This window comes from Phyllobates terribilis, unplaced genomic scaffold (genome assembly GCF_046119375.1).
Source record: "Phyllobates terribilis strain yellow unplaced genomic scaffold, ASM4611937v1 Scaffold_1__5_contigs__length_1240528914, whole genome shotgun sequence".
Classification (NCBI taxonomy): domain Eukaryota; kingdom Metazoa; phylum Chordata; class Amphibia; order Anura; family Dendrobatidae; genus Phyllobates; species Phyllobates terribilis.
In genome coordinates, this window is record NW_027362761.1 from 956,866,206 (window position 1) to 956,891,763 (window position 25,558).

A 25,558-nucleotide genomic window follows, 5' to 3' on the forward strand; every position below is an offset into this window, starting at 1 on the left:
CACAGCTGATAGTCCTACTGAATAGACTGTTAGAATTTGTATTATGGCAAGAAAAAAGCAGCTAAGTAAAGAAAAACGAGTGGCCATCATTTAAGAAATGAAGGTCAGTCAGTGCGAAAAATTGGGAAAACTTTGAAAGTGTCCCCAAGTGCAGTTGCAAAAACCATCAAGCGCTACAAAGAAACTGGCTCACATGAGGACCGCCCCAGGAAAGGAAGACCAAGAGTCACCTCTGCTTCTGAGGATAAGTTTATCCGAGTCACCAGCCTCAGAAATCGCAGGTTAACAGCAGCTCAGATTAGAGACCAGGTCAATGCCACACAGAGTTCTAGCAGCAGACACATCTCTTCAACAACTGTTAAGAGGAGACTTTGTGCAGCAACCCTTCAGTGGAAATCTGTGCTTTGGTCTGATGAGTCCAAATTTGAGATCTTTGGTTCCAACCACCGTGTCTTTGTGCGACGCAGAAAAGGTGAACGGATGGACTCTACATGCCTGGTTCCCACCGTGAAGCATGGAGGAGGAGGTGTGATGGTGCTTTGCTTGTGACACTGTTGGGGATTTATTCAAAATTGAAGGCATACTGAACCAGCATGGCTACCACAGAATCTTGCAGCGGCATGCTATTCCATCCGGTTTGCGTTTAGTTGGACCATCATTTATTTTTCAACAGGACAATGACCCCAAAAACACCTCCAGGCTGTGTAAGGGCTATTTGACCAAAAAGGAGAGTGATGGGGTGCTACACCAGATGACCTGGCCTCCACAGTCACCAGACCTGAACCCAATCGAGATGGTTTGGGGTGAGCTAGACCGCAGAGTGAAGGCAAAAGGGCCAACAAGTGCTAAGCATCTCTGGGAACTCCTTCAAGATTGTTAGAAGACCATTTCCGGTGACTACCTCTTGAAGCTCATCAAGAGAATGCCAAGAGTGTGCAAATCAGTCATCAAAGCAAAAGGTGGCTACTTTGAAGAACCTAGAATATAAGACATATTTTCAGTTGTTTCACACTTTTTTGTTAAGTATACAATTCCTCATGTGTTAATTCATAGTTTGGATGCCTTCAGTGTGAATGTACAATTTTCATAGTCATGAAAATACAGAAAAATCTTTAAATGAGAAGGTGTGTCCAAACTTTTGGTCTGTACTGTATATGTTTGTATATGTTTGTGTGTGCGTGACTGTATTGGGGGGGCACCATGCGGCCTCCTCCCGCTGCATCAGGGGGGCGCCGTGCGGCCTCCTCCCGCTGTGTATAGATGGCTATGTGCGGCCTCCCGCTGTGTATAGATGGCTACGTGCGGCCTCCCGCTGTGTATAGATGGCTATGAGCGGCCTCCCGCTGTGTATAGATGGCTACGTGCGGCCTCCCGCTGTGTATAGATGGCTACGTGCGGCCTCCCGCTGTGTATAGATGGCTACGTGCGGCCTCCTGCTGTGTATAGATGGCTACGTGTGGCCTTCCGCTGTGTATAGATGGCTACGTGCGGCCTCCCGCTGTGTATAGATGGCTACGTGCGGCCTCCCGCTGTGCATAGATGGCTACGTGCGGCCTCCCGCTGTGTATAGATGGCTAGGTGCGGCCTCCCGCTGTGTATAGATGGCTAGGTGCGGCCTCCCGCTGTGTATAGATGGCTAGGTGCGCCCCCCAGCTGTGTATAGACGGCTACGTGCAGCCTTCCGCTGTGTATAGATGGCTACGTGCGGCCTCCCGCTGTGTATAGATGGCGCCGTGCGGCCTCCACCCGCTGCATCTGGGGGGGCGTCATGCGGCCTCCTCCCGCTGCATCTGGGGAGATCCCGCTGTGTATAGATGGCTACTTGCGGCCCCCTGCTGTGTATAGATGGCTACGTGCGGCCTCCCGCTGTTTATAGATGGCTACGTGCGCCCCCCTGCTGTGTATAGATGGCTACGTGCGGCCTCCCGCTGTGTATAGATGGCGCCGTGCGGCCTCCTCCCGCTGCATCTGGGGGGCGCCGTGCGGCCTCCTCCCGCTGCATCTGAGGAGATCCCGCTGTGTATAGATGGCTACGTGCGGCCTCCCGCTCTGTATAGATGGCTACGTGCGATCTCCTGCTGTGTATAGATGGCTACGTGCGGCCTCCTCCTGTGTATAGATGGCTACGTGTGGCCTCCTCCTGTGTATAGGAGGATTATGTGGCAGCTCATATTGGGTGTAGGGTCTCATACTGTATATAGGGGATGTCAGCATACTTAATTGTGCTCAATATTAAGTCATACAATTAATGTAAAAAAATGATTATAATATATTAATATTGTGCAAAATTAATTTCACGTGAACTATCATATGATCTATCACAGGGGATCATCAGGTGTGTGTGTGGGGGGGCCCATGCCTTCTAAACTGCACGGGGCCCTTGCTACTCTTAATCCACCCCTGCTCACAGCAGAAGTAGCTTAAATAAATGCTGGCACAAGAGAGGTGCTACCAACCCAATTAATATGCGAGTGTAGCTTTCCTCTAACACAGACCTGCCACAATTTACATCTAGCTGAGGAAACTTTATTCCCTGAACGTCAAAGGGAATTTAACAGAGGTCTGGCAGCCGGGACGAAGACAACCCGAAATATGGAATATTGGAAGTTCCATAATTCCGATAATAATGGGGCACATATTTTTAGTGACAGGGTCAGCTAAGGAACAATATGGATATTTTTCTGTCGCTGTAAGCCCCCCCGGGGGGCTGCGGTGCAAAAGTAACAAAATAGCAGACCGAAACTATGTCATGTGTGGTCTCTAAAGGAAGGTGAATTTATAACGGAAAAAAATAGTATTACTTCAGGGCTTCTGCGATCAACCAACGATGAGTTATCGCAAAAGCCAGATATTCTAATAAAAATATGAAGGCTGGAGTCCAGCCCACATGATGTCATCCCAGGGGGTGTGTGGGCAGGTCTCGCCTTATGCATAAAAGAATCGACGGAGGATGGAGGAGTACTCATTGCCGAAAGTATATATTTATCATAGCAAAGGGTCGCGTTCGAGAACAGTCAAATCTGGAGTGCCTCCCCTCCACCTATACTGAGTCATCCCTGCGAACTGTATAGTAAGTTTCCTCTTTAATCCTGTTTATTTTGTGCAACTGCATACTGCATATTATGTACTGTAATTGTCCCCTTTTGTAAAATCTTGTATATTTTTCCTAAACACAGCCTCCCTTTTGGATTAAATATAAAATTTAATAGTTCTGTTTCTTTCGCTCTGTAATTGTTCCCTCCCCAGAAGCCATACGCTGCCAGAAAGCAGCCGTCTAGCTAGGCCTGTATTATAGTTCAAACTTGGCCGGAAGTGGCAGCGAATAATATTAATTGGGCTATCGTGAAGCTGGCAGTAACCATACGGGGCGTATACACATATTCCATGCGTTGGAATCCAGAGGTTTGACGCCATACACTTTCTGCTCGCTTGCCGATAGCTATGTAGTGAGTAATCAGGATCGTGTGCTCGTGAATCCCTGCTCAATCCTGAGAGAGTGAAGGCAACAGTGAGATATTGTGTGGTCTCTCCAGTGTCCTCTCTGTGAAACCCTGACAAAGTCTTTCTGTTATTTCATCTTTTTAACCACTGTACTCTTTTTGGATACTAAATAATTTTTTTATACGTTTTGTCCCTCGTTGCTCTATTGTACCCTTGATCTTGAGGAGAGAAAATAACTTGGTTGTGTTACCTTGTTGCCAGAGTAGTGAACCGTTCAGGAGTTTGGGAAAGCTGGGCATGCATGTGTACCAGAGTGTTGCCCAGTGCAGGTGTCTCGTTGGCCTGGTAAAATAGTGAGTGGTGGCAACGAAAAGTGTGTTGTGGATGTGTGAACCGGCTGTGGGGGGAGCTTAGCTCATTATCGTGATTAGTGAGTGAACGAGTAAGTGTAGGAAGTTGCATCCAACTTCTTTACAGTTGTATCCAAGGCACCTGTCTTGCGAGCAAGTGGTATTCATGACAAAGACACAAATAGCTTTGATTCTATTTGGAATATTGTTGTATTTTAAAGGGGGTTAGCTCAACATCTTCTACAGGCCCTCACTGTTCCTCTGCCTCCTGGTTGACACAACGCTGGTCCAAACTGTTCGCTCTCTGATGCTACAAGAGGAGGCAGCTTTACCTCTGCAGCATCAGAGGAGCACAGGAGCACTGACATGAAACTGGTCAGATCCAGGGATTATAAGCACTCTGACGTAAAGAGCTTGTAAGCACTGGGTGAGAGACCTGCCACCAATGAAAATCTGAAGCCGTGACTGGTAAACTAGGAAATGAGCAGTAAAGAAAAAAATGTAAACTCCTTCCATTTCTAATAGAGAGGATTTTTAAAAACAAGTAAACAGCAAAGTCGCTTGTTTTACAAGAAATTTGCAATTTTAGCCATTTATTTTAACCATTTATAATGAGGAGGATAACCCTTTAAGACAACACTTTCATGAGCCCTATCCAGCCCTTCAAATGTCATAAGGGGGTCCCCACTTGCAAACTCCCCTATTAACCGACAACCAACAGACAGCCACTGAAATGGGATACTTTAAACTCTGCACGACTATGTATTCATAATGAATTTTATCGAAAACAGACCCTAGGCAATAGGCAAAGTAGGAACACCAGCTTTCCATTTTTAGACAGGTGCACTGTAAGAGTGTCAAAAATTCCGCACAATTCTGGTTTATTTCCCGTCAACCTCTCTTCTCCTTTTCTGTCCTAGATTTTAGTGCCAGTTCTGTTTAGCGCCGAATACGTGATTTATCTAAATAAGTTGGGTTATTGCATACGCACTGCCAGTAAACCCCACAGAACAACTGTAGTTGGTGTGCAATGTATTTCTAGCAACTGGTCTGCCTTAAAAGGGGTTGATCGGTCTAAAACTACAAGTCTGCAGTAATTCTTCATGACTGCACACTTGTGAATCCGCACATTGCGTGCAATGCTCGCTGTGAGGATTCTCCGGTGCAGGCAGCAAGTCATGTAACTGGTGCTGGGTTGTGGACGCATCTTCTTGTGCAAAGTGGCTTCGGAGATAAGTGGCGGTTATTTCAGAGGCAGTTAGTCATGGCAGGAGTCAGGTAACCAACACTTTGACCACTTACTCTCTTTTAACTATGTTTCTGTTAGCTCTCACTTTTTCCTCTATAATCCTCCACTTTCTATTAACCCCTCAAATCCCTACACCTAGTAAGGAACTTTTCATCTCTCCCTCCATCCTCCCCACTCATCTCACCTCCTCCTCCGAATTATGCCTCAACATTCAATCCTGGATCTCCAAACACAGACAGCCACCTCATGCTCTCTCTTGCTCCCACCTGCTAACACTTTCTCTGCTCCTCCTCACTGCTGGAGATATCTCTCCAAATCCTGGTCCTCCTCGCCATATCCCCACAGTTACTTCTACCTCCTATCCACGACCTTCCACAAACTGTCGCATCCCTTCTAACCTCATACCGATCCAACTAATCCCCACTTCCTCAGTTGCTCTAACAGGAGCTCTATGGAACGCTCGCTCTGTCTGCAACAAACTTTCCTTCATCCACGATCTTTTCATTACACACAAACTTTCCTTCCTCGCCATCACTGAAACCTGGCTCACCCCCTCTAACACAGCCTCCCCAGCTGCACTTTCATATGGCGGATTCCACCTTTCCCACACCCCCCGCCCCAACGGCAAACATGGCGGAGGCGTAGGTTTTCTCCTATCAGAACACTGCGCTTTCACCCAAATCCCACTGCCACCCTCCGTTACACTCCCCTCTTTTGAGGTGCACTGTGTACGCATCTATTCCCCCTCCAACCTCCAACTGGCCGTCGTTTACCGACCCCCAGGGCAAGCCACCACCTTCTTAGACCACTTCACCACCTGGCTGCTTCACTTCCTCTCCACTGACATCCCCACTATCATAATGGGTGACTTCAACATCCCCATTAACACTTCCCACTCGTCTGTCTCTAAGTTCCTATCTCTCACTTCCTCCTTCGGACTCACTCAATGGTCTTCCACATCCACCCACAAAGACGGCCACACACTGGACCTCATCTTCACCCGCCTCTGTTCCCTATCTAACCTCTCTAACTCACCACTCCCTCTCTCTGACCATAACCTCCTCACATTCTCTACCCTCTCCTCTCCAGGTGCACAATCCCCACTCCACAAACTTACACACGCTCGCAGAAATCTCAAACACCTTGACCTACACTCACTCTCTGAATCCCTCCTCCCTCTTACAGACATAAATTCCTTACACGATGCAGACGTTGCTGCTGCTTCATATAACACCACAATAGCTGCAGCTCTAGACTCGATCGCCCCTCTCACACACCACATCTCGCACATTCAACAGGCAACCCTGGCACACTAAACTTACTAAAGAACTGCGCTGGGCCTCCAGGGTTGCGGAGCGGAGATGGAAAAGGTCTCACTCCATCGAGCACTTCATCGCATTCAAGCAATCCCTCACTAATTTCAAGTCCGCACTCACTACAGCAAAACAAACCTACTTCTCATCTCTCATATCCTCCCTATCTCACAACCCTAAACAGCTATTTAACACTTTCAACTCTCTCCTTCGTCCCCCAGCACCTCCTCCCTCTTTTCTCATCTCAGCCGACGACTTTGCCTCATTTTTCAAGCAGAAGATTGACACCATCAGACAAAACTTTTGCCTAAAGTCCACACAACCCCTCCTCATATCTACTCAACCCTCCTCCTCCAAACCCCACTTCTCCACCATTACAGAAGGCAAAGTCTCCTCTTTACTCTCCAAATCACACCTCACCACCTGGGAACTTGACCCAATCCCATCCCACCTCATCACTAACCTTACCACAGTCTTCATCCCAACCCTAACCCACCTCTTCAATCTGTCACTAACAACCGGTGTCTTCCCCTCATGTTTCAAACATGCCGCAATCACACCCATCCTCAAAAAGCCCTCCCTTGACCCATCCTCTCTGACTAGCTACCGCCCCATATCACTCCTCCCCTTTGCCTCAAAACTACTAGAACAACATGTCCACCTCTCCTCCTGCTCCCTCTTCGACCGCCTGCAATCTGGCTTCCGACCGCATCACTCGACTGAAACTGCCCTGACCAAAGTCACCAACTGTCATGATACATAGTTTGCCCTGTCCTGCATTTCTGTATAACTTTGTTCCTCCATCATCATTTAACTTAGGCTTATGTCAACACAGCTAGAGGACTCCCCATTGTTCTCCTAAGCCGGGGGAGAACTCACAATACACATTCATATAGACATATCGGAGCCATGCAATGGACCAAACCATTGACTAGGAGGTGGGAACCTCTCCTCCCCTACCCTTGGGCTGTTCCCAGTAGCCCAAGACAAGGAACTTATGCGTGACCAGTGTTGTGTTGGGAGATCTCTGGAGAGAAAGGGTGAGGGCTCTTAGCTGCGGCAAGACCTCACCTCTGTCTGTGATTTTGGACTTATTATGGACATCAGGAATAACATGGATATTTGATTTGGTATGCTGCCTGCCTCAATAAATCCCGTTGGATTGTTCTTAGTCCGGTGGTCTCTTCTTGCTCTGCCGCATACCCCGTCACACCAACGACCTACTAAATGCCAAATCCAAGCGACATTACTCCATCCTCCTCCTTCTGGACCTGTCATCTGCCTTTGACACAGTGGACCATTCCCTCTTACTCCAGATTCTCTCATCTCTTGGCATCACGGACTTGGTTCTATCTTGAATCTCCTCATACTTAACAGACAGGACATTCAGCATCTCCCACTCACGCACCACCTCCTCATCTCGCCCCCTATCTGTTGGTGTCCCCCAAGGTTCAGTTCTAGGACCTCTGCTCTTCTCCATCTACACCTTTGGCCTGGGACAGCTCATAGAGTCTCACGGTTTTCAGTATCACCTCTATGCTGACGATACACAGATCTACCTCTCTGGACCCGATATCTCCTCCCTACTAACCAAAATCCCACAATGTCTGTCCGCCATCTCATCCTTCTTCTCTGACAGATTTCTAAAACTCAACATGGATAAAACAGAGTTCATCATCTTTCCACCCTCTCATTCACATCCCCCATCTGACCTAGCCATCAACATCAATGGCTGTTCACTCTCCCCAGTCCCACAAGCTCGCTGCCTTGGAGTAACCCTGGACTCTGATCTCTCCTTCAAGCCACATATCCAAGCCCTTTCCACTTCCTGCCGACTCCAACTCAAAAGCATCTCTCGGATCCGTGCATTCCTCAGCAAAGACTCTGCAAAAACACTAGTGCATGCCCTCATCATATCCCGCCTCGACTACTGCAACCTCCTGCTCCGTGGCCTCCCTTCCAACACTCTTGCGCCTCTCCAATCTATCCTAAACTCTGCTGCTCGACTAATCCACCTGTTCCCCGCTATTCCCCGGCCTCTCCTCTCTGTCAATCTCTTCACTGGCTCCCCATTGCCCAGAGAATTCAGTTCAAAACTCTAACCATGGCATACAAAGCCACCCACAACCTGTCTCCCCCATACATCTGTGACCTAGTCTCCCGGTACTTACCTGCACGCAACCTCCGATCCTCACAAGATCTCCTTCTCTACTCCCCTCTTATCTCCTCCTCCCACAATCGTATACAAGATTTCTCCCGTGCATCCCCCCTACTCTGGAACTCTCTACCCCAACACATCAGACTCTCGCCGACCGTGGAAACCTTCAAAACAAACCTGAAGACCCACCTCTTCCGACAAGCCTACAACCTGCAGTAACCACCGCTGCACGACCAGCTCTACCCTCACCTAATGTATCCTCACCCATCCCTAATAGATTGTGAGCCCTCGCGGGCAGGGTCCTCGCTCCTCCTGTACCAGTCGCTGACTCGTTTTGTTAAGATTATGTAAATGCTTTTGTTATGTATATCCCTATCACATGTAAAGCGCCATGCAATAAATGGCGCTATAATAATAAATAATAATAATAATAATAATAATAATGTAACCACAAATATGCAAGTTGCATACTTCCGGTCATATTCCAGCTAGAATGCATCTGGCCGTGCTCAATACACTTGCATTGAGCGAGGCTGGATATAGTCTAGTCTGTACGTGACCGCATGTATGCATATCGCATACTTGCGTTCACACCCCTCCTCTCTCTTATGCCAGCACTGGGGAATCCTCACAGTGATTGTGTGAGGATTCACAAGTGTGTAGTCACATGGAGTGACTGCAGACATGTAGTTTTAGACTGGATAACCCCTTTAAATATCCCAGCCCTGTAGCTCTAAGCTTCACTGTCATTGTATTAAGATGTAATAAGATGATATGCAGCCTAATAGATATTAGGTCATTCCTCACCTCAGACTGCTGTGGTATAACAGTAATTTGACTTTTCTACAAATTTAATCAGTTTTAACACCTCGGTATCCTCTGTCATTAATTTCTTTGAAATTTCCTCCAACAGGACTGCTTATTCTGGAAAGTTTCTTGAAAGTATGGTTACCCTTTAAAGCGCACCTGTCAGCAGGATTGTGCTTAGTAAACCACATACACTGTCAGGTGGGTGACATTACACTGAGTAAAATGATACCTTTGTTGATGAAATCCATCCAGTGGTTCTTTTATAATCTTTATTTTCAGTTCTGCCATAATGATATGCTCGTGCTCTGCCAATTTGAAATTTACATCCATCAAAATGGCCGCCGACGCCCACGCATGCGCAGTAGCATCTTTTGGTTGCCGATGCTACTGCGCACGCATGGGCGCCATTTTGCTACATGAAAATGAAACTTGCCTGCAGCAATATGGCCCCCGCCAACTGCGCTTGCGCAGTAGCATTTCTCGATTGCCGAGAGATGCTACTGCACATGCGCAGCGTCATACTGCTGCACCCAAATAATTTTTCGAAAAGCAAAATGACTCCGCGCGTGCGCAGTAGCATCTCTCGGCATCCGAAAGATGCTACCGCACATGCGCAGGCATCGGCGGCTATTTTGGGGGATGTAAATTTCAAATTGGCAGACAAATTACATAGGCAATATTTAAAATAGTAGGCACAGTGAAAGCACAGTGACCTGTCATAGGCCAGAGATAGGCATACATAATGAGAGCACCAGTTACAGCCCCTCCCTAAAGTTCCGCCCCAGAGCACGAGCATCTCATTATGTTAGAACTGAAAATAAAGATTATAAAAGAACCACAGGACTGATTTCATCAACAAAGGTATCATTTTACTCAGTGTAACGGCGCCCAACTGATAGTGTATGTGGTTTACTAAGCATAATCCTGCTGACAGGTGCGCTTTAAAGGGTAACGAAACTTTCAAGAATAAGCAGTCCTGTTGGAGGAAAATATACAGCACTCCTGAGCTGTGTAGATGTGAATACAGATATGGAGTAAGTTAAAAAAGACTTCTTAGAAAGCTCAGCACAATCTTTCTATGTCTCGCTCTGCTCCTCACTTCTTCTCGTTCCTCTCCATAGAGTATAATTCGCTATGTAACCTGGTAACTCACTGTGCTGATAGTCTTCCTTGTCATGAGCAAGGCCTGTGTTGAGCTATTTTTTTCCCCAGAATGAATGACAAATTCAGGAGGTGGGGGGAAGGGATGAAGTGTCTCATGAATGGAGGGAGAAGCAGAGTTTGGTAAGGCTATGTGCCCACGATGCAGAAATGCTCCGGATTTTTCCTGAGCGTTTCTGCATCTCCCTGGCAGAAAAAAAAGCATGCGGATTGTACATGTGTTTTTCCTGCCAGGGACATGCGGGTTGACAAGCGCTTTCCAAGCGATTTTGGCATCACTAGGAAAGTGCTTGTCAACACTATATAAATCCATGCAAACAGCATGGATTTATATAGTGTGACCTTAAAGAATGGTAAAAAATAAAAAAATAAATCTATACTTCCCTTCCGATGGCCACCGCAGTCTTGCTTCGCTCCGTCCTGGCTGCCGGCAGATCGCGGTACACTGAAGGACCTGCCGTCACATGACTATGACGTCAGCGCAGGTCCTCCAGTCCACCGTGATCTGCCGGCATGGGAGTACGAGCGCAGTGGGGGCCATCAGAAGGTAAATATAACATTTAGTTTTTATTTTATTATTTTTTTCACAGTTTCTATGGTACCCCGGTCCGGAGGAGAGTCTCCTGTCCTCCACACCCGGGTACCATCCGCACATTGAAATGCGTGGAATGCGCATCTACATATGCAGTGAGGCGTAATCCATACGTTTCAATGCAAGTCAATGGCGGCGAAAACGCAGCACTTCCGCAAAATAATTGGTAGTGCTGCGTTTTTTTCCACAATGATAATCCGCAGCGGAAATTTCCTCAGCATGTGCACAGCACATGCGGATGATCATTGGGAAACATGGCGGACCTTCTACCATGCGGTTTTTAAGCATTTCTGCAGCGTTTTTGCTGCTGCGTAAACGCTTAAAAAACGCATCGTGGGCACACAGCCTAAGATATATTACAAAGCTTCATATGTTCTCATGTAGTATTGATTTACACAAAGTTTGTTAAAAGTATAGATCCCTTTTAAATAGTTGTGGACAACCTTTTGACATGTGCCGCATTAGGGAACCTGCAGATGATCCCCTTTACGCTATAAGTCTCAACAGAGATCTGCTACCTAGAGTGATTCCTGACTCCATGGGCAACACCATATCCATGTTCTCAATTTTATTCATTATAAGAGATGATAATAAATGGAGGAAACCTAATCATATTAAAAAGAAATCAAATTGATTTCAGACGTAATTTATAACATATATTTCTTTATCCCTGGTTTAAGTCTGATTGGCCTTTTTAATTACACATTATGTTTTTTTTCTATTAATATTCCTCCAGAAATGACCAAACCTGCTTTAGTATTGCCCTTTGCGTTACAGATGACACATCCATACTTAAGAGAATTGATAATGAGCATCACTTTTGCTCATTACAGATATTATTTCCACTTGTTTCTTGACCTCAGCACTGCATGTGACACGGATGGCGATTTCATTTTATGTGGACATCTGTGGTCTTCATATAACCTCAGTTACGGGTCAAGCTCCCATAATTGGTTATGCCTGGTCCTCACAGAAGACATTTTCTCTAGCTATGTATTTGCCGCCGTCAGGATCCAGTCGAAAGGTCTAATTCGTCCAGTATATCATAGATTACATGTAATTGTCATTATCCTTTGTTGCGGAGAATAAACATGTATCAAAGACTGGACAGACGTCTCCTGCTTCTACTGTATCAATCTGCTGTTGCAATTTACGTATTGGTAAGCAGTAGGGGCAAGAATTAACTAACTTTTTTCGGATAGAAAGGTTAGTCTGGGCAGATCTTAGAGAGGTCAGGTAAATACAAAATGTACTTATTTATTCACTGCTTATTTTATTCACTTAACTTACTGCCTTTCTTATGAATATTATTGGTTATGTGTTGTTTTATTTTGTGATCACAAAACACTAGGCTTAATACAGTTGTAGCACAGTTTCATACAGGTGGATGGGAAGGGGCCCACCTTAAGGTGTGTTCACACAGTTCTTATGAGGCAGAGAGTCTGACATCTTTTTCAAGAGAAAAACACTTCAGGAATGAGTGGGGGGGGTTTTTGTATTTGGTGCTATACTTTTGAGGTTTTGCCAAAGTTTTTTAAAAAAAATATTTGCCACTTTTTTGACTTGACAGTGGCAAGTTCGGAGCTGAATCCACTCTTTTTTTTTTACTGCAAAGTTTTCAAACCATCATTGGAAAAAAAATGTACAAAAAAATAGCTATATGAAGAGGAAAGTGGATTTTCTATTGAAATTAATAGAAAAAGTATGTAAAGCGTATATGAAGTGGTTTGAGATGTGGATTTTGGAGTCAAAATCTTCAAAATCCTCGTTAAAAAATATAAAAAATATTATTACGGTATTTAAGTGATCTAACAGAAATCTTGAATATTAAAGTGAGGGTCAACAATTAATTGCAAAAGATCAAATTGAAGAAATGCATAGATTTCAATCGTGGCTACTATACCTGATAATGAGGACCTTCCTTGAAGAGATTGATCACTTTTTGGGAGATCTTTAGAAGTGAAGGGTGATTGTCTAAATTTATCTTCTGAAAAAAATGGGCTAAAAGAAAAAAATATATAATTATTACACAAATAACTAACAAATTGTAACAACTGAATATATTTCTATTGGAAATTTCTGGTGCTGAATAATTTCGATCTCAAATTTCACATCTGTATTCTCAATTCTGCAAATCATTAACTATATAGCGCAGTATATGTTTTCTTTATTTCACCTTTATAGAATAGTAACCTGTGTATTAGTGCTCAATCAAGAACTGGCCAAAGCTAAATGAAAACACACGTAGACGCCAATGGAGCCACTGAGTTTTCCCATGTAAAGCCGCTTCAGGACAACGCTGGCGGTCGTGTTCCGGAGCTGGTTTCATCATCGTTCTTGTGGAAGTTGCCTGAAGAATGAAAATGTGCCTTCCCTGAACCGCTTCAGTGTTTTCGAAAAGTAGTTAAAAGAAGTGACATAAGATGGAACATGCATAGCATTGTCGCTTTGTGTTCAGTTATGGGGCACTTCTGCGGCGCTTTGTCTGCACATACACTTACGGTATGTTCCCATGGGACATATCTGCCATGGAATTTCTACATTGAATAAACAGCAGTGGGCGGCAAAGAATGCTGGATTTTATTCTGAAAATGCTGCATATTTTATGTACATTTCTCCTCTAGTAATGGATAAGGTGAAATCCCAGAATAGAATAATATTCTGCCGATATACAATCTGCATTGTTGGTCATTTTACTCTGCAAATTTTCTCTGCAGGATGTGGATGAGATTTTGTAAAATCTCATCAAACAAACGGCTACTGTGATATGAAGCAGACATTCCACCCAGAAATCCGCATGGAAAATCCACTGGAAATACACCACATGTGCACAGATGGAAACCCTTTCAATTATTACATGTGAGTTTGATCCTATTGAGGTATATATATATATATATATATATATATATATATATATATATATATTGTAGGGATTTGTACTCACTGAGCCGCGTTGGAGGCAGGCACAGGTTCACACAGTGATGCAGTCCACGGGTTCAGACAAACTGGTGGTTTATTTAGTGTCCATACACCAGTTAAGAAACAAAAGTAACAGCCTTTTCCTGGCACCAAAAGGAATAACAGAACAAAGCTCAAAATAACAAGTCCATGCAGCACGGCCTCAGTCGTTTAAACAAGGTGCTTTTCTCTGCCTCCTGCAGAGTCTAAAGACCACATGCAAGGTCTGCTCACCTTGCCAAACAGACACAGACAGGCTGAGACAGGCGCAGCTGTCTTAAATCAGCCTTCCAAGACCTGGACTGGAGGTAAGTGAGCAGCTGTTCCCCCCCCCAGCTCTTTCAGCTGCTCGTAATCCGGGCTAATTAAATTCCTCTCAGCACGATGTGTGCTGGAGCCTGCTTCTCTGGGTCCTACATCACCGAAGCTTGGCACTTCGGGGACACATACCTCCCTTCCACGACCTGTCCAGCAGTCACCTTACATACCCCCCCCTCTGCCCAAAGCCGGGGGGCTTGGCACCTTCTGTCACCATACAATAAACTCTTGACAAGGCATCAGCATTCCCATGTTGTTTCCCGGGCCTATGCTCTACCCGGAAACTAAAATCTTGTAGAGCCAGGAACCACCTAGTCACTCTGGCATTGTTCCCCTTCTTTTCTTGCATCCACCTCAGTGGGGCATGGTCTGACACTAACCTGAACCTTCTACCTAACAGGTAATATCTCAGAGTGTCTAACGCCCACTTAATGGCCAAATATTCTTTTTCTACAATGGAGTAGTTCTTCTCAGAAGTGAAGAGCTTCCGACTGAGGTATATTACAGGGTGTTCTTCTCCGATAATCTCCTGGGACAAGACTGCTCCCAGCCCGACATCCGATGCATCCGTCTGGACCACAAACTCCTTGGAGAAGTTGGGCGCCACCAAGACTGGCTGTTTACAAAGGACCAGTTTCAATTCCTGGAAGGCCGCTTCTGCTTCCGGGGACCACTTGGCCATAGCTGACTTCGTCCCTTTCAGAAGATCCATCAGCGGGGCTGCTATCAGGGCAAAGTTAGGGACAAATCTTCGATAGTAGCCCACAATGCCTAGAAATGCCCTGACCTGCTTCTTCGAGAGGGGTTGTGGCCAGTTCAAGATCGCCTCGACCTTATTTATTTGTGGTTTTATTCCCCCTCTACCAACGACGTACCCTAGGTATTTGGCTTTATCCATCCCCATGGCACATTTCTTCGGGTTGATAGTAAAGCCCGCCTTCCTTAGGGCAACAACTATGGCTTGAACTTTGTCCCCATGACTTTCCCAGTCCTGGCTGAATATGACGATGTCATCTAGGTAGGCCACTGCATACTTTTTGTGGGGTGCTAAGATCCGGTCCATGGCTCTCTGGAAGGTGGCCGGAGCTCCCTGCAACCCAAACGGCATCCTGACGTATTGATAACATCCGTCTGGCGACGAGAAGGATGTCTTCTCCTTGGCCTCTTTGGACAGGGGAATTTGCCAATATCCTTTGGTGCGGTCCAGAGTGGTGATGTACCGAGTGGGTCCTAGCCTTTCGATAAGCTCATCTACCCTAGGCATTGGGTAGGTGTCGAACTTTGAGACCTCGTTCAGCTTCCTATAGTCGTTGCAAAACCGCCATTCCCCATCTGGTTTCGGCACTAAGACTATAGGACTGGACCATCCACTTTTGGACTCTTCAATGACTCCCAGGTTAAGCATCCGCCTCACTTCTTTTGAGATCACCTCTCTGCGGGCTTCGGGGAACCGGTATGGTTTTAGATTGACGCGAACATGAGGCTCTGTGAGAACCTCATGCTCTATGACCTGAGTGAGTCCTGGCAACTCCGAAAACAGGTCTTTATTTTGCTGTAACAACTCTTTGAACTGTTGCTATTGTGCACGTGACAGTGCCACCTGGACCTCTTTCACATCGGCCTTAGCCTCAGCCACTAAACAGGGAACTTCAGCGGGTTCTCTATCTTGCCATGGCTTAATCAAATTTACATGGTAAATTTGGTAGGGCTTCCTCTTCCCTGGTTGGTGGATTTTATAGTTGACTTCCCCCACTTTCTCTACCACCTCATAGGGGCCCTGCCACTTGGCCATGAACTTGCTCTCCACTGTGGACACTAGCACAAGCACTCGATCTCCTGGGTTGAATGATCTCACTCTGGCTGACCTATTGTACACCCTGGACTGTGACTCTTGTGCCTTGAGGAGGTGCTCCTTCACAATGGGCATCACGTGGGCAATCCTCTCTTGCATCTGGGCAACGTGCTCCACCACGCTCCTACAGGGAGTGGTCTCAGCTTCCCAGGACTCTTTCGCCACATCCAGGAGTCCTCGAGGGTGTCGTCCATAGAGTTGTTAAAAAGGGGAGAAACCTGTGGAAGCTTGGGGAACTTCCCTGATTGCGAACAACAGATAAGAAAGCAGACAGTCCCAGTCTCAGCCATCCTTTTCCACTGCTTTCCTCAACATTGCTTTCAAGGTTTTGTTAAACCTCTCGACCAGTTCGTCCGTCTGGGGGTGGTACACGGAGGTTCTCAGTTGTGCAATCTGCAATGTCTTGCACAATTCCCTCATGACCTTCGACATCAATGGAGTTCCTTGGTCAGTTAGGATCTCCTTAGGCAAAGCCGTTCTTGAAAACATGTGGACTAACTCCTGGGCTATACATCTGGCGGAGGAGTTTCGTAGTGGTACGGCCTTCGGATACCGTGTAGCATAATCTAATACCACCAGGATATACTGATGCCCTCGGGCGGACTTGACCAGAGGCCCCACTAGATCCATTGCTATGCGTTTGAATGGAACCTCGATGACTGGTAGGGGCACTAGGGGACTGCGGAAGTGGACCACTGGGGAGGTTATCAGGCATGTGGGGCAGGAACGACAATAACTCTTTATTTGTCTATAGCAGGGGTCTCAAACTCGGCTGGGTATATGGGCCGCAAATGGAAAAAATTTGAATTTGGGGGGCCGCATTTTTTGTTCAATGTGACATTTTTAGTGATACCATTTTTTTTTGTATACACCTTTTGAACATTTTTACCGTGTTTATTTTTTTATAGCTTGGGTCCTTATGGATGTGGCGATAATAAACGTGTACTTTTTTGTGTTTACTTTAGTTTACATATAAAACAGCATTTTTAGTGCCCAATATTTTTTCATGCTTTATTTTTATTTTTTTGATTTTTACAATTTTGTTTCCCCCAATTGGCCACATACAGTAAAATTGTCTTACAATTAGCATCATATAGTAATAATGGCAAACATCTTGTAGTAATGTCCCCATCTTGTACTAATGTGCCCCAACCAGGTCCCCATCCTGTGGCTATGTGACCCATCCAGGTCCCCATCCTGTGGCTATGTGCCCCATCCAGGTCCCCATCCTGTGGCAATGTTCCCGATCCAGGTCCCCATCCTGTGGCAATGTTCCCGATCCAGGTCCCCATCTTGTGGCAATGTTCCCCATCCTTGCCCCCATCTTGTACTAATGTGCCTCATCCAGGTCCCCATCCTGTGGCTATGTGCCCCATCCAGGTCCCCATCCTGTGGCAATGTTCCCGATCCAGGTCCCCATCTTGTGGCTATGTGCCCCATCCAGGTCCCCATACTGTGGCTATGTGCCCCATCCAGGTCCCCATACTGTGGCTCTGTGCCCCATCCAGGTCCCCATCTTGTGGCTATGTGCCCCATCCAGGTCCCCATCTTGTGGCTATGTGCCCCATCCAGGTCCCCATCTTGTGGCTATGTGCCCCATCCAGGTCCCCATCTTGTGGCTATGTGCCCCATCCAGGTCCCCATCTTGTGGCTATGTGCCCCCATCCAGGTCTCCATCTTGTGGCTATGTGCCCCATCCAGGACCCCATCCTGTGGCTATGTTCCCCATCCAGGTCCCCATCTTGTGGCTATGTGCCCCATCCAGGTCCCCATCTTGTGGCTATGTGCCCCATCCAGGACCCCATCCTGTGGCTATGTGCACCATCCAGGTCCCCATCTTGTGGCTATGTGCCCCATCCAGGTCCCCATCTTGTGGCTATGTGCCCCATCCAGGTCCCCATCCTGTGGCTATGTTCCCCATCCAGGTCTCCATCTTGTGGCTATGTGCCACATCCAGGTCCCCATCTAGTGGCTCTGTGCCCCATCCAGGTCCCCATCTTGTGGCTATGTGCCCCATCCAGGTCCCCATCTTTTGGCTATGTGCACCATCCAGGTCCCCATCTTGTGGCTATGTGCCCCATCCAGGTCCCCATCTTGTGGCTATGTGCCCCATCCAGGTCCCCATCCTGTGGCAATGTTCCCGATCCAGGTCCCCATCTTGTGGCTATGTGCCCCATCCAGGTCCCCATACTGTGGCTATGTGCCCCATCCAGGTCCCCATACTGTGGCTCTGTGCCCCATCCAGGTCCCCATCTTGTGGCTATGTGCCCCATCCAGGTCCCCATCTTGTGGCTATGTGCCCCATCCAGGTCCCCATCTTGTGGCTATGTGCCCCATCCAGGTCCCCATCTTGTGGCTATGTGCCCCATCCAGGTCCCCATCTTGTGGCTATGTGCCCCCATCCAGGTCTCCATCTTGTGGCTATGTGCCCCATCCAGGACCCCATCCTGTGGCTATGTTCCCCATCCAGGTCCCCATCTTGTGGCTATGTGCCCCATCCAGGTCCCCATCTTGTGGCTATGTGCCCCATCCAGGACCCCATCCTGTGGCTATGTGCACCATCCAGGTCCCCATCTTGTGGCTATGTGCCCCATCCAGGTCCCCATCTTGTGGCTATGTGCCCCATCCAGGTCCCCATCCTGTGGCTATGTTCCCCATCCAGGTCTCCATCTTGTGGCTATGTGCCACATCCAGGTCCCCATCTAGTGGCTCTGTGCCCCATCCAGGTCCCCATCTTGTGGCTATGTGCCCCATCCAGGTCCCCATCTTTTGGCTATGTGCACCATCCAGGTCCCCATCTTGTGGCTATGTGCCCCATCCAGGTCCCCATCTTGTGGCTATGTGCCCCATCCAGGTCCCCATCTTGTGGCTATGTGTCCCCATCCAGGTCTCCATCTTGTGGCTATGTGCCACATCCAGGTCCCCATCTTGTGGCTATGTGCCCCATCCAGGTCCCCATTCTGTGGCTGTGTTCCCCATCCAGGTCCCCATCTTGTGGCTATGTGCCCCATCCAGGTCCCCATCTTTTGGCTATGTGCCCCATCCAGGTCCCCATCTTTTGGCTATGTGCCCCATCCAGGTCCCCTCTTGTGGCTATGTGCCCCCTGTGCTGTTCTTCACACACATAAAAAAAAAAAAAGATGATTCTCACCTGTCCTCCGTTCCCTCTGCGTCCTTCCTGCAGATGTGGCCGCAGGCACCACAGAGTCAGACCCCTTGACGATCCCGACCTGGTCCAGGAGGAGCCGCCGACAGCAGCGCTGCATTGCCGCACACAGACTGTCTCCCAGCACAGCATTTCCAATGCCAGCCGCCGGCCAATCAGAGGCCAGCAGCTGACATCAGCGTACGGCAATGACGTCATACTCACTGCGCCGACACGCAGATATCAGCTGCTGGCCTCTGATTGGTCAGCGGCTGTCATTGGAAATGCTGTGCTGGGAAACAGTCTCTGTGTGTCAATTCAGCGCTGCTGTCGGCGGCTCCTCCTGGACCTGGTCAGGATCATCAAGGGGTCTGTGCCTGCGGGCCGCATAAAGCAGCCTCAGGGGCCGCATGCGGCCCGCGGGCCGCGTGTTTGAGACCCCTGGTCTATAGCAACCTGGCCAGAAGAATCTCTGGAGGATGCATTCTTGAGTCTTTTCTGCACCCAGGTGACCACCCAACACATGAGAATGAGCCATGTCTAACACCCTGCGTCTATAGGGCCCTGGAATCAGCAACTGTTCTATTACCTCACCCCTTGGCTTGGTTACTCTGTACAGCAAATCCCCATTCACAGCAAAATGAGGGAACCGAGTGTCAGCCCCCGGTTCCTGAGGCACCCCATTTAACACAGTAACATTTTCAAAGGCCCCTTTCAGAGTTAAATCCCTGAGTTGGGCAGTTCCAAAGTTTCCCTCGGACACCTCTAGCTCAGGGATATTGGCCTCAGGGGATGTTGCCTCATCCTCATCGCCCACAAACACACACATGGGAAACTCATCTACCATGTTCTGCAGGGTAAGTTTCCTTAGGGGCGATCTGGCTGTCGTCCGAGCAACCAAATGTCCCCGCTTTCCTCCACATTTTCCAGAATAATGCAAAGTCACGCCCAATTATTATGGGATGCAATAGGTCCATAACGACCGCCACTTCATGAGATGTGGTGCCACAGTCCGTGTTTACATCCACCTGGGCCACAGGATAGTTCTTAGTGTCCCCATGGATACACTGGACACCCACCACCTTCCCAGGAACCAGCCGATGAGGGAGTGTGGCCCTTATCAGGGTCACCAAACTTCCTGAGTCCAATAGTCCAGAGACTTGTGCCCCGTTTACTGACACTGAGCATGCCTGAGGGCCCTCGTCATGTTGAGGAACCGTGCTGCAGGCAGGGTAGGCAAAATAAGAGCAACGCGGGCCCATGTTGCAGTCCATTGGCTCAGAGTTTATGGGACACCGGGCGGCAATATGGCCAGGGGTATGACATCTCCAACACACTATATTATGGGGTGGGACCTTGGGCAGCAACTCAGACCCCTCCCGAACTCTAGGAGCCCCAGAGGTGTGGCGCTAGCTCCCTTCTTCTGGATGTCCGCCGCCTTTTGGGAACCCCAGTATTGAGAGGCTACTACTCCTTGTTTTCCCAACGGACTCTCAACCGCCTGGTATCTTTCCACCAACCCCACCAAGTCATCGGCATTATGGGGATCTCCCTGGGCAACCCAGCATTTCATCGACTTTGGGAGAAAGTGTATAAACCTGTCTATAACGACCTTCTCCACCATCTGTGATGGGGAGGAAGATTCAGGTTGAAATCACTTTTGGACCAGGTGTAGGAGGTAGAACATCTGGGATCGGGGAGGTTTGTCACTGCAATAGGCCCAGTGGTGCACCCGTTGTGCCCTGACAGTCAGAGTAACTCCCAAGCGTGCCAAAATCTCAGTTTTCAACTTCGTGTACTCTTTCGCGTCCTGCAAGGCCAAGTCATAATAGGCTTCTGCGGCTCGCTTGTCAAATATGGCGCCAGTACCTCCGCCCACTGCTCTGAAGGCAATTTCTCCCGCTCTGTCACCCTCTCAAAGACCGTCAGGAACTCCTCAACGTCATCACCCGGGGTCATCTTTTGTAATGCTCTTCTTACCGTCTTCCTGACGTGTGAGTCATCACCTGGATCTTAGGATGTGGCGGTCGTCCTTCCATGGATCAGCTCTGCCAACATTTCCATTTCCCTTTGCTGCTGTTGGATCTGCCGCATCAGAAGTTTATTTGTTTCCTGCTGCTGCTCCCGTTGCTGCTGCAGCTGTTCCCGATGCTGCTGCTGCATGCTATGCCGGCTCTGCTGCTTGTTTTGCTGGCTCTGCAGGTACTGCTGCTGGAACTGCGCTTGTTGCGCCTGCTGTGCCTGCAACATATGTTTAAGCAGGTCTTCCATTTTGTCCGGGGACACTTGTTGGCTTATGGCCGACTTCACCCAGGACATATACGTCTTCTTGTAGCAGTCACACTGCCGCTTGGGATCTGTGCCCGTGCTTCTAGCACCAATTGTAGGGATTTGTACTCACTGAGCCGCGTTGGAGGTAGGCACGGGTTCACACAGTGATGCAGTCCACGGGTTCAAACAAACTGGTGGTTTATTTAGTGTCCATACACCAGTTAAGAAACAAAAGTAACAGCCTTTTCCTGGCACCAAAAGGAATAACAGAACAAAGCTCAAAATAACAAGTCCATGCAGCACGGCCTCAGCCGTTTAGACAAGGTGCTTTTCTCTGCCTCCTGCAGAGTCTAAAGACCACATGCAAGGTCTGCTCACCTTGTCAAACAGACACAGACAGGCTGAGGCAGGCACAGCTGTCTTAAATCAGCCTTCCAAGACCGGGACTGGAGGTAAGTGAGCAGCTGTCCCCCCCTCCACCTCTTTCAGCTGCTCGTAAAACCCGGCCCTGTAATCCCGGCTAATTAAATTCCTCTCAGCACTATGTGTGCTGGAGCCTGCTTCTCCGGGTCCTACATCACAGAAGCTTGGCACTTCGGGGACACATACCTCCCGTCCACGACCTGTCCGGCAGTCACCTTACAATATATATACACACACAGTGGTGGAAATAAGTATTTGATCCCTTGCTTTTTTAATATCTTTGCCCAATGACAAAGACATGAATTTTAAGGGTAGGTTAATTTTAACATTTAGAGATAGAATATCCTAAAAAAAAACAAGAAAATCACATTGTATAAATTAGGTATTTTTTTGTATTTTGCAGTGAGAAATAAGTATTTGATCCTTCTGGCAAACAACACTTAATACTTGGTGGCAAAACCCTTGTTGGCAAGCACAGAAGTCAGGCGTTTTTTGTAGTTAATGATGAGGGTTGCAAACATGTCAGGAGGAATTTTGGTCGACTCCTCTTTGCAGATCATCTCTAAATCATTCAGATTTTGAGGCTGTCGCTTGGCAACTCGGAGCTTCAACTTCCTCCATAAGTTTTCTATGGGATTAAGGTCTGGAGACTGGCTAGGCCACTCCATGACCTTACTGTGCTTCTTTTTGAGCCACTCCTTTGTTGCCTTGGCTGTATGTTTTGGGTCATTGTCTTGCTGGAAGACCCGGCCATGACTCATCTTCAATGCTCTTACTGAGGGAAGGAGGTTGTTGGCCAAAATCTTGGAATACATGACCCCATTCATCTTCCCTTCTGTACGGTGCAGTCGTCATGTCACCTTTGCAGAAAAGCACCCCCAAAGTATAATGTTTCCCCCACCATGCTTCACAGTTGGGACGATGTTCTTAGGGTTGTACTCATCCTTCTTTTTCCTCCAAACTCGGCGAGTTAAGTTAATGCCAAAGATCTCAATTTTTGTCTCATCTGACCACAGCACCTTCTCCCAATAACTCACAGAATCATCCAGGTGTTCATTGGCAAACTTCAGATGGGCCTGCTCATGTGCCTTCTTGAGCAGGTAGACCTTACGGGCACTGAAGGATTTTAAACCTTTAAGGCATAATGTGTTACCAATGGTTTTCTTGGTGACTGTGGTCCCAGTTGCCCGGAGATCATTAACAAGTTCCCTCACGTGTAGTTTTAGGCTGATCTCTCACCTTCCTCATGATCAAGGATACCCCACTAGGTGAGATTTTGCATGGCGCCCCAGATCGATGTCGATTGACAGTCATTTGGATTTCTTCCATTGTCTTACTATTGACCCACAGTTGTCTCCTCACCCAGCGTCTTACTTATGGTTTTGTAGCCCAATCCAGCTTTGTGCAGGTCTATGATCTTGTCCCTGACATCCTTAGAAAGCTCTTTGGTCTTGACCATGTTGTAGAGGTTAGAATCTGACTGATTAATTGAGTCTGTGGACAGGAGTCTTTTATACAGGCGACTATGTAAGACAGCTGTCTTTAATGAAGCTAAGGAGTTGATTAGGAGCATCTAACTGGTCTGCAGGAGCCAGAACTCATAATGGTTTGTAGGGGATCAAATACTTATTTCTGTGTTTTCATTGGCTGTAAGCCATAATCATCAACATTAACAGAAATAAACACTTGAAATAGATCACTCTGTTTGTAATGACTCTATATAATATATGAGTTTCACTTTTTGTATTGAAGAACTGAAATACATTAACTTTTTGATGATATTCTAATTTTGTGAGAAGCACCTGTATATATACAGTGGCATGTAAAGGTTTGGGCACCCCTGGTCAAACTTACTGTTGTTGTGAACAGTTAAGCAGGTCAAGTTGAAGATGAAATGATCTCTAAAAGGCCTAAAGTTATAGATGACACATTTCCCTTGTATTTTAGGCTACATATATATATATAATTTATATACAGTACAGACCAAAAGTTTGGACACACCTTCTCATTTAAAGATTTTTCTGTCTTTTCATGACTATGAAAATTGTACATTCACACTGAAGGCATCAAAACTATGAATTAACACATGTGGAATTATATACTTAACAAAAAAGTGTGAAACAACTGAAAATATGTCTTATATTCTAGGTTCTTCAAAGTAGCCGCCTTTTGCTTTGATGACTGCTTTGCACACTCTTGGCATTCTCTTGATGAGCTTCAAGAGGTAGTCACCGGAAATGGTCTTCCAACAATCGTGAAGGAGTTCCCAGAGATGCTTAGCACTTGTGGCCCTTTTGCCTTCACTCTGCGGCCCAGCTCACCCCAAACCATCTCGATTGGGTTCAGGTCTGGTGACTGTGGAGGCCAGGTCATCTGGTGTAGCACCCCATCACTCTACTTTTTGGTCACATAGCCCTTACACAGCCTGGAGGTGTGTTTGGGGTCATTGTCCTGTTGAAAAATAAATGATGGTCCAACTAAACGCAAACCGGATGGAATAGCATGCCGCTGCAAGATGCTGTGGTAGCCATGCTGGTTTAGTATGCCTTCAATTTTGAATAAATCCCTAACAGTGTCACCAGCAAAACACCCCCACACCATCACACCTCCTCCTCCATGCTTCACGGTGGGAACCAGGCATGTAGAGTCCATCCGTTCACCTTTTCTGCGTCGCACAAACAGGCGGTGGTTGGAACCAAAGATCTCAAATTTGGACTCATCAGACCAAAGCACAGATTTCCACTGGTCTAATATCCATTCCTTGTGTTCTTTAGCCCAAACTTGTCTCTTCTGCTTGTTGCCTGTCCTTAGCAGTGGTTTCCTAGCAGCTATTTTACCATGAAGGCCTGCTGCACAAAGTCTCCTCTTAACAGTTGTTGTAGAGATGTGTCTGCTGCTAGAACTCTGTGTGGCATTGACCTGGTCTCTAATCTGAGCTGCTGTTAACCTGCGATTTCTGAGGCTGGTGACTCGGATAAACTTATCCTCAGAAGCAGAGGTGACTCTTGGTCTTCCTTTCCTGGGGCGGTCCTCATGTGAGCCAGTTTCTTTGTAGCGCTTGATGGTTTTTGCAATTGCACTTGGTGACACTTTCAAAGTTTTCCCAATTTTTCGGACTGACTTACATTAATTTCTTAAAGTAATGATGGCCACTCGTTTTTCTTTACTTAGCTGCTTTTTTCTTGCCATAATACAAATTCTAAATACGAAAAATTGGGCAAACTTTGAATGTGTCCCCAAGTGCAGTTGCAAAAACCATCAAGCGCTACAAAGAAACTGGCTCACATGAGGACCACCCCAGGAAAGGAAGACCAAGAGTCACCTCTGCTTCTGAGGATAAGTTTATCCGAGTCACCAGCCTCAGAAATCGCAGGTTAACAGCAGCTCAGATTAGAGACCAGGTCAATGCCACACAGAGTTCTAGCAGCAGACACATCTCTACAACAACTGTTAAGAGGAGACTTTGTGCAGCAGGCCTTCATGGTAAAATAGCTGCTAGGAAACGACTGCTAAGGAC

The 25,558-nt window shown here is 47.2% G+C and overlaps 1 protein-coding gene across 3 annotated transcripts in view; it reads right to left on the bottom strand.

The window, feature by feature from the left end:
• The window catches only part of ZNF827 (zinc finger protein 827), a 260,321-nt gene that overhangs the window by 47,055 nt on the left and 187,708 nt on the right, over window positions 1-25,558 (bottom strand). For all 3 annotated transcript variants that reach the window (XM_073642498.1, XM_073642499.1, XM_073642500.1), the window contains exon 8: window positions 12,978-13,075. In XM_073642498.1, the coding sequence (XP_073498599.1) occupies window positions 12,978-13,075 (98 nt within the window). The remainder of the gene's footprint in view (window positions 1-12,977; window positions 13,076-25,558) is intronic.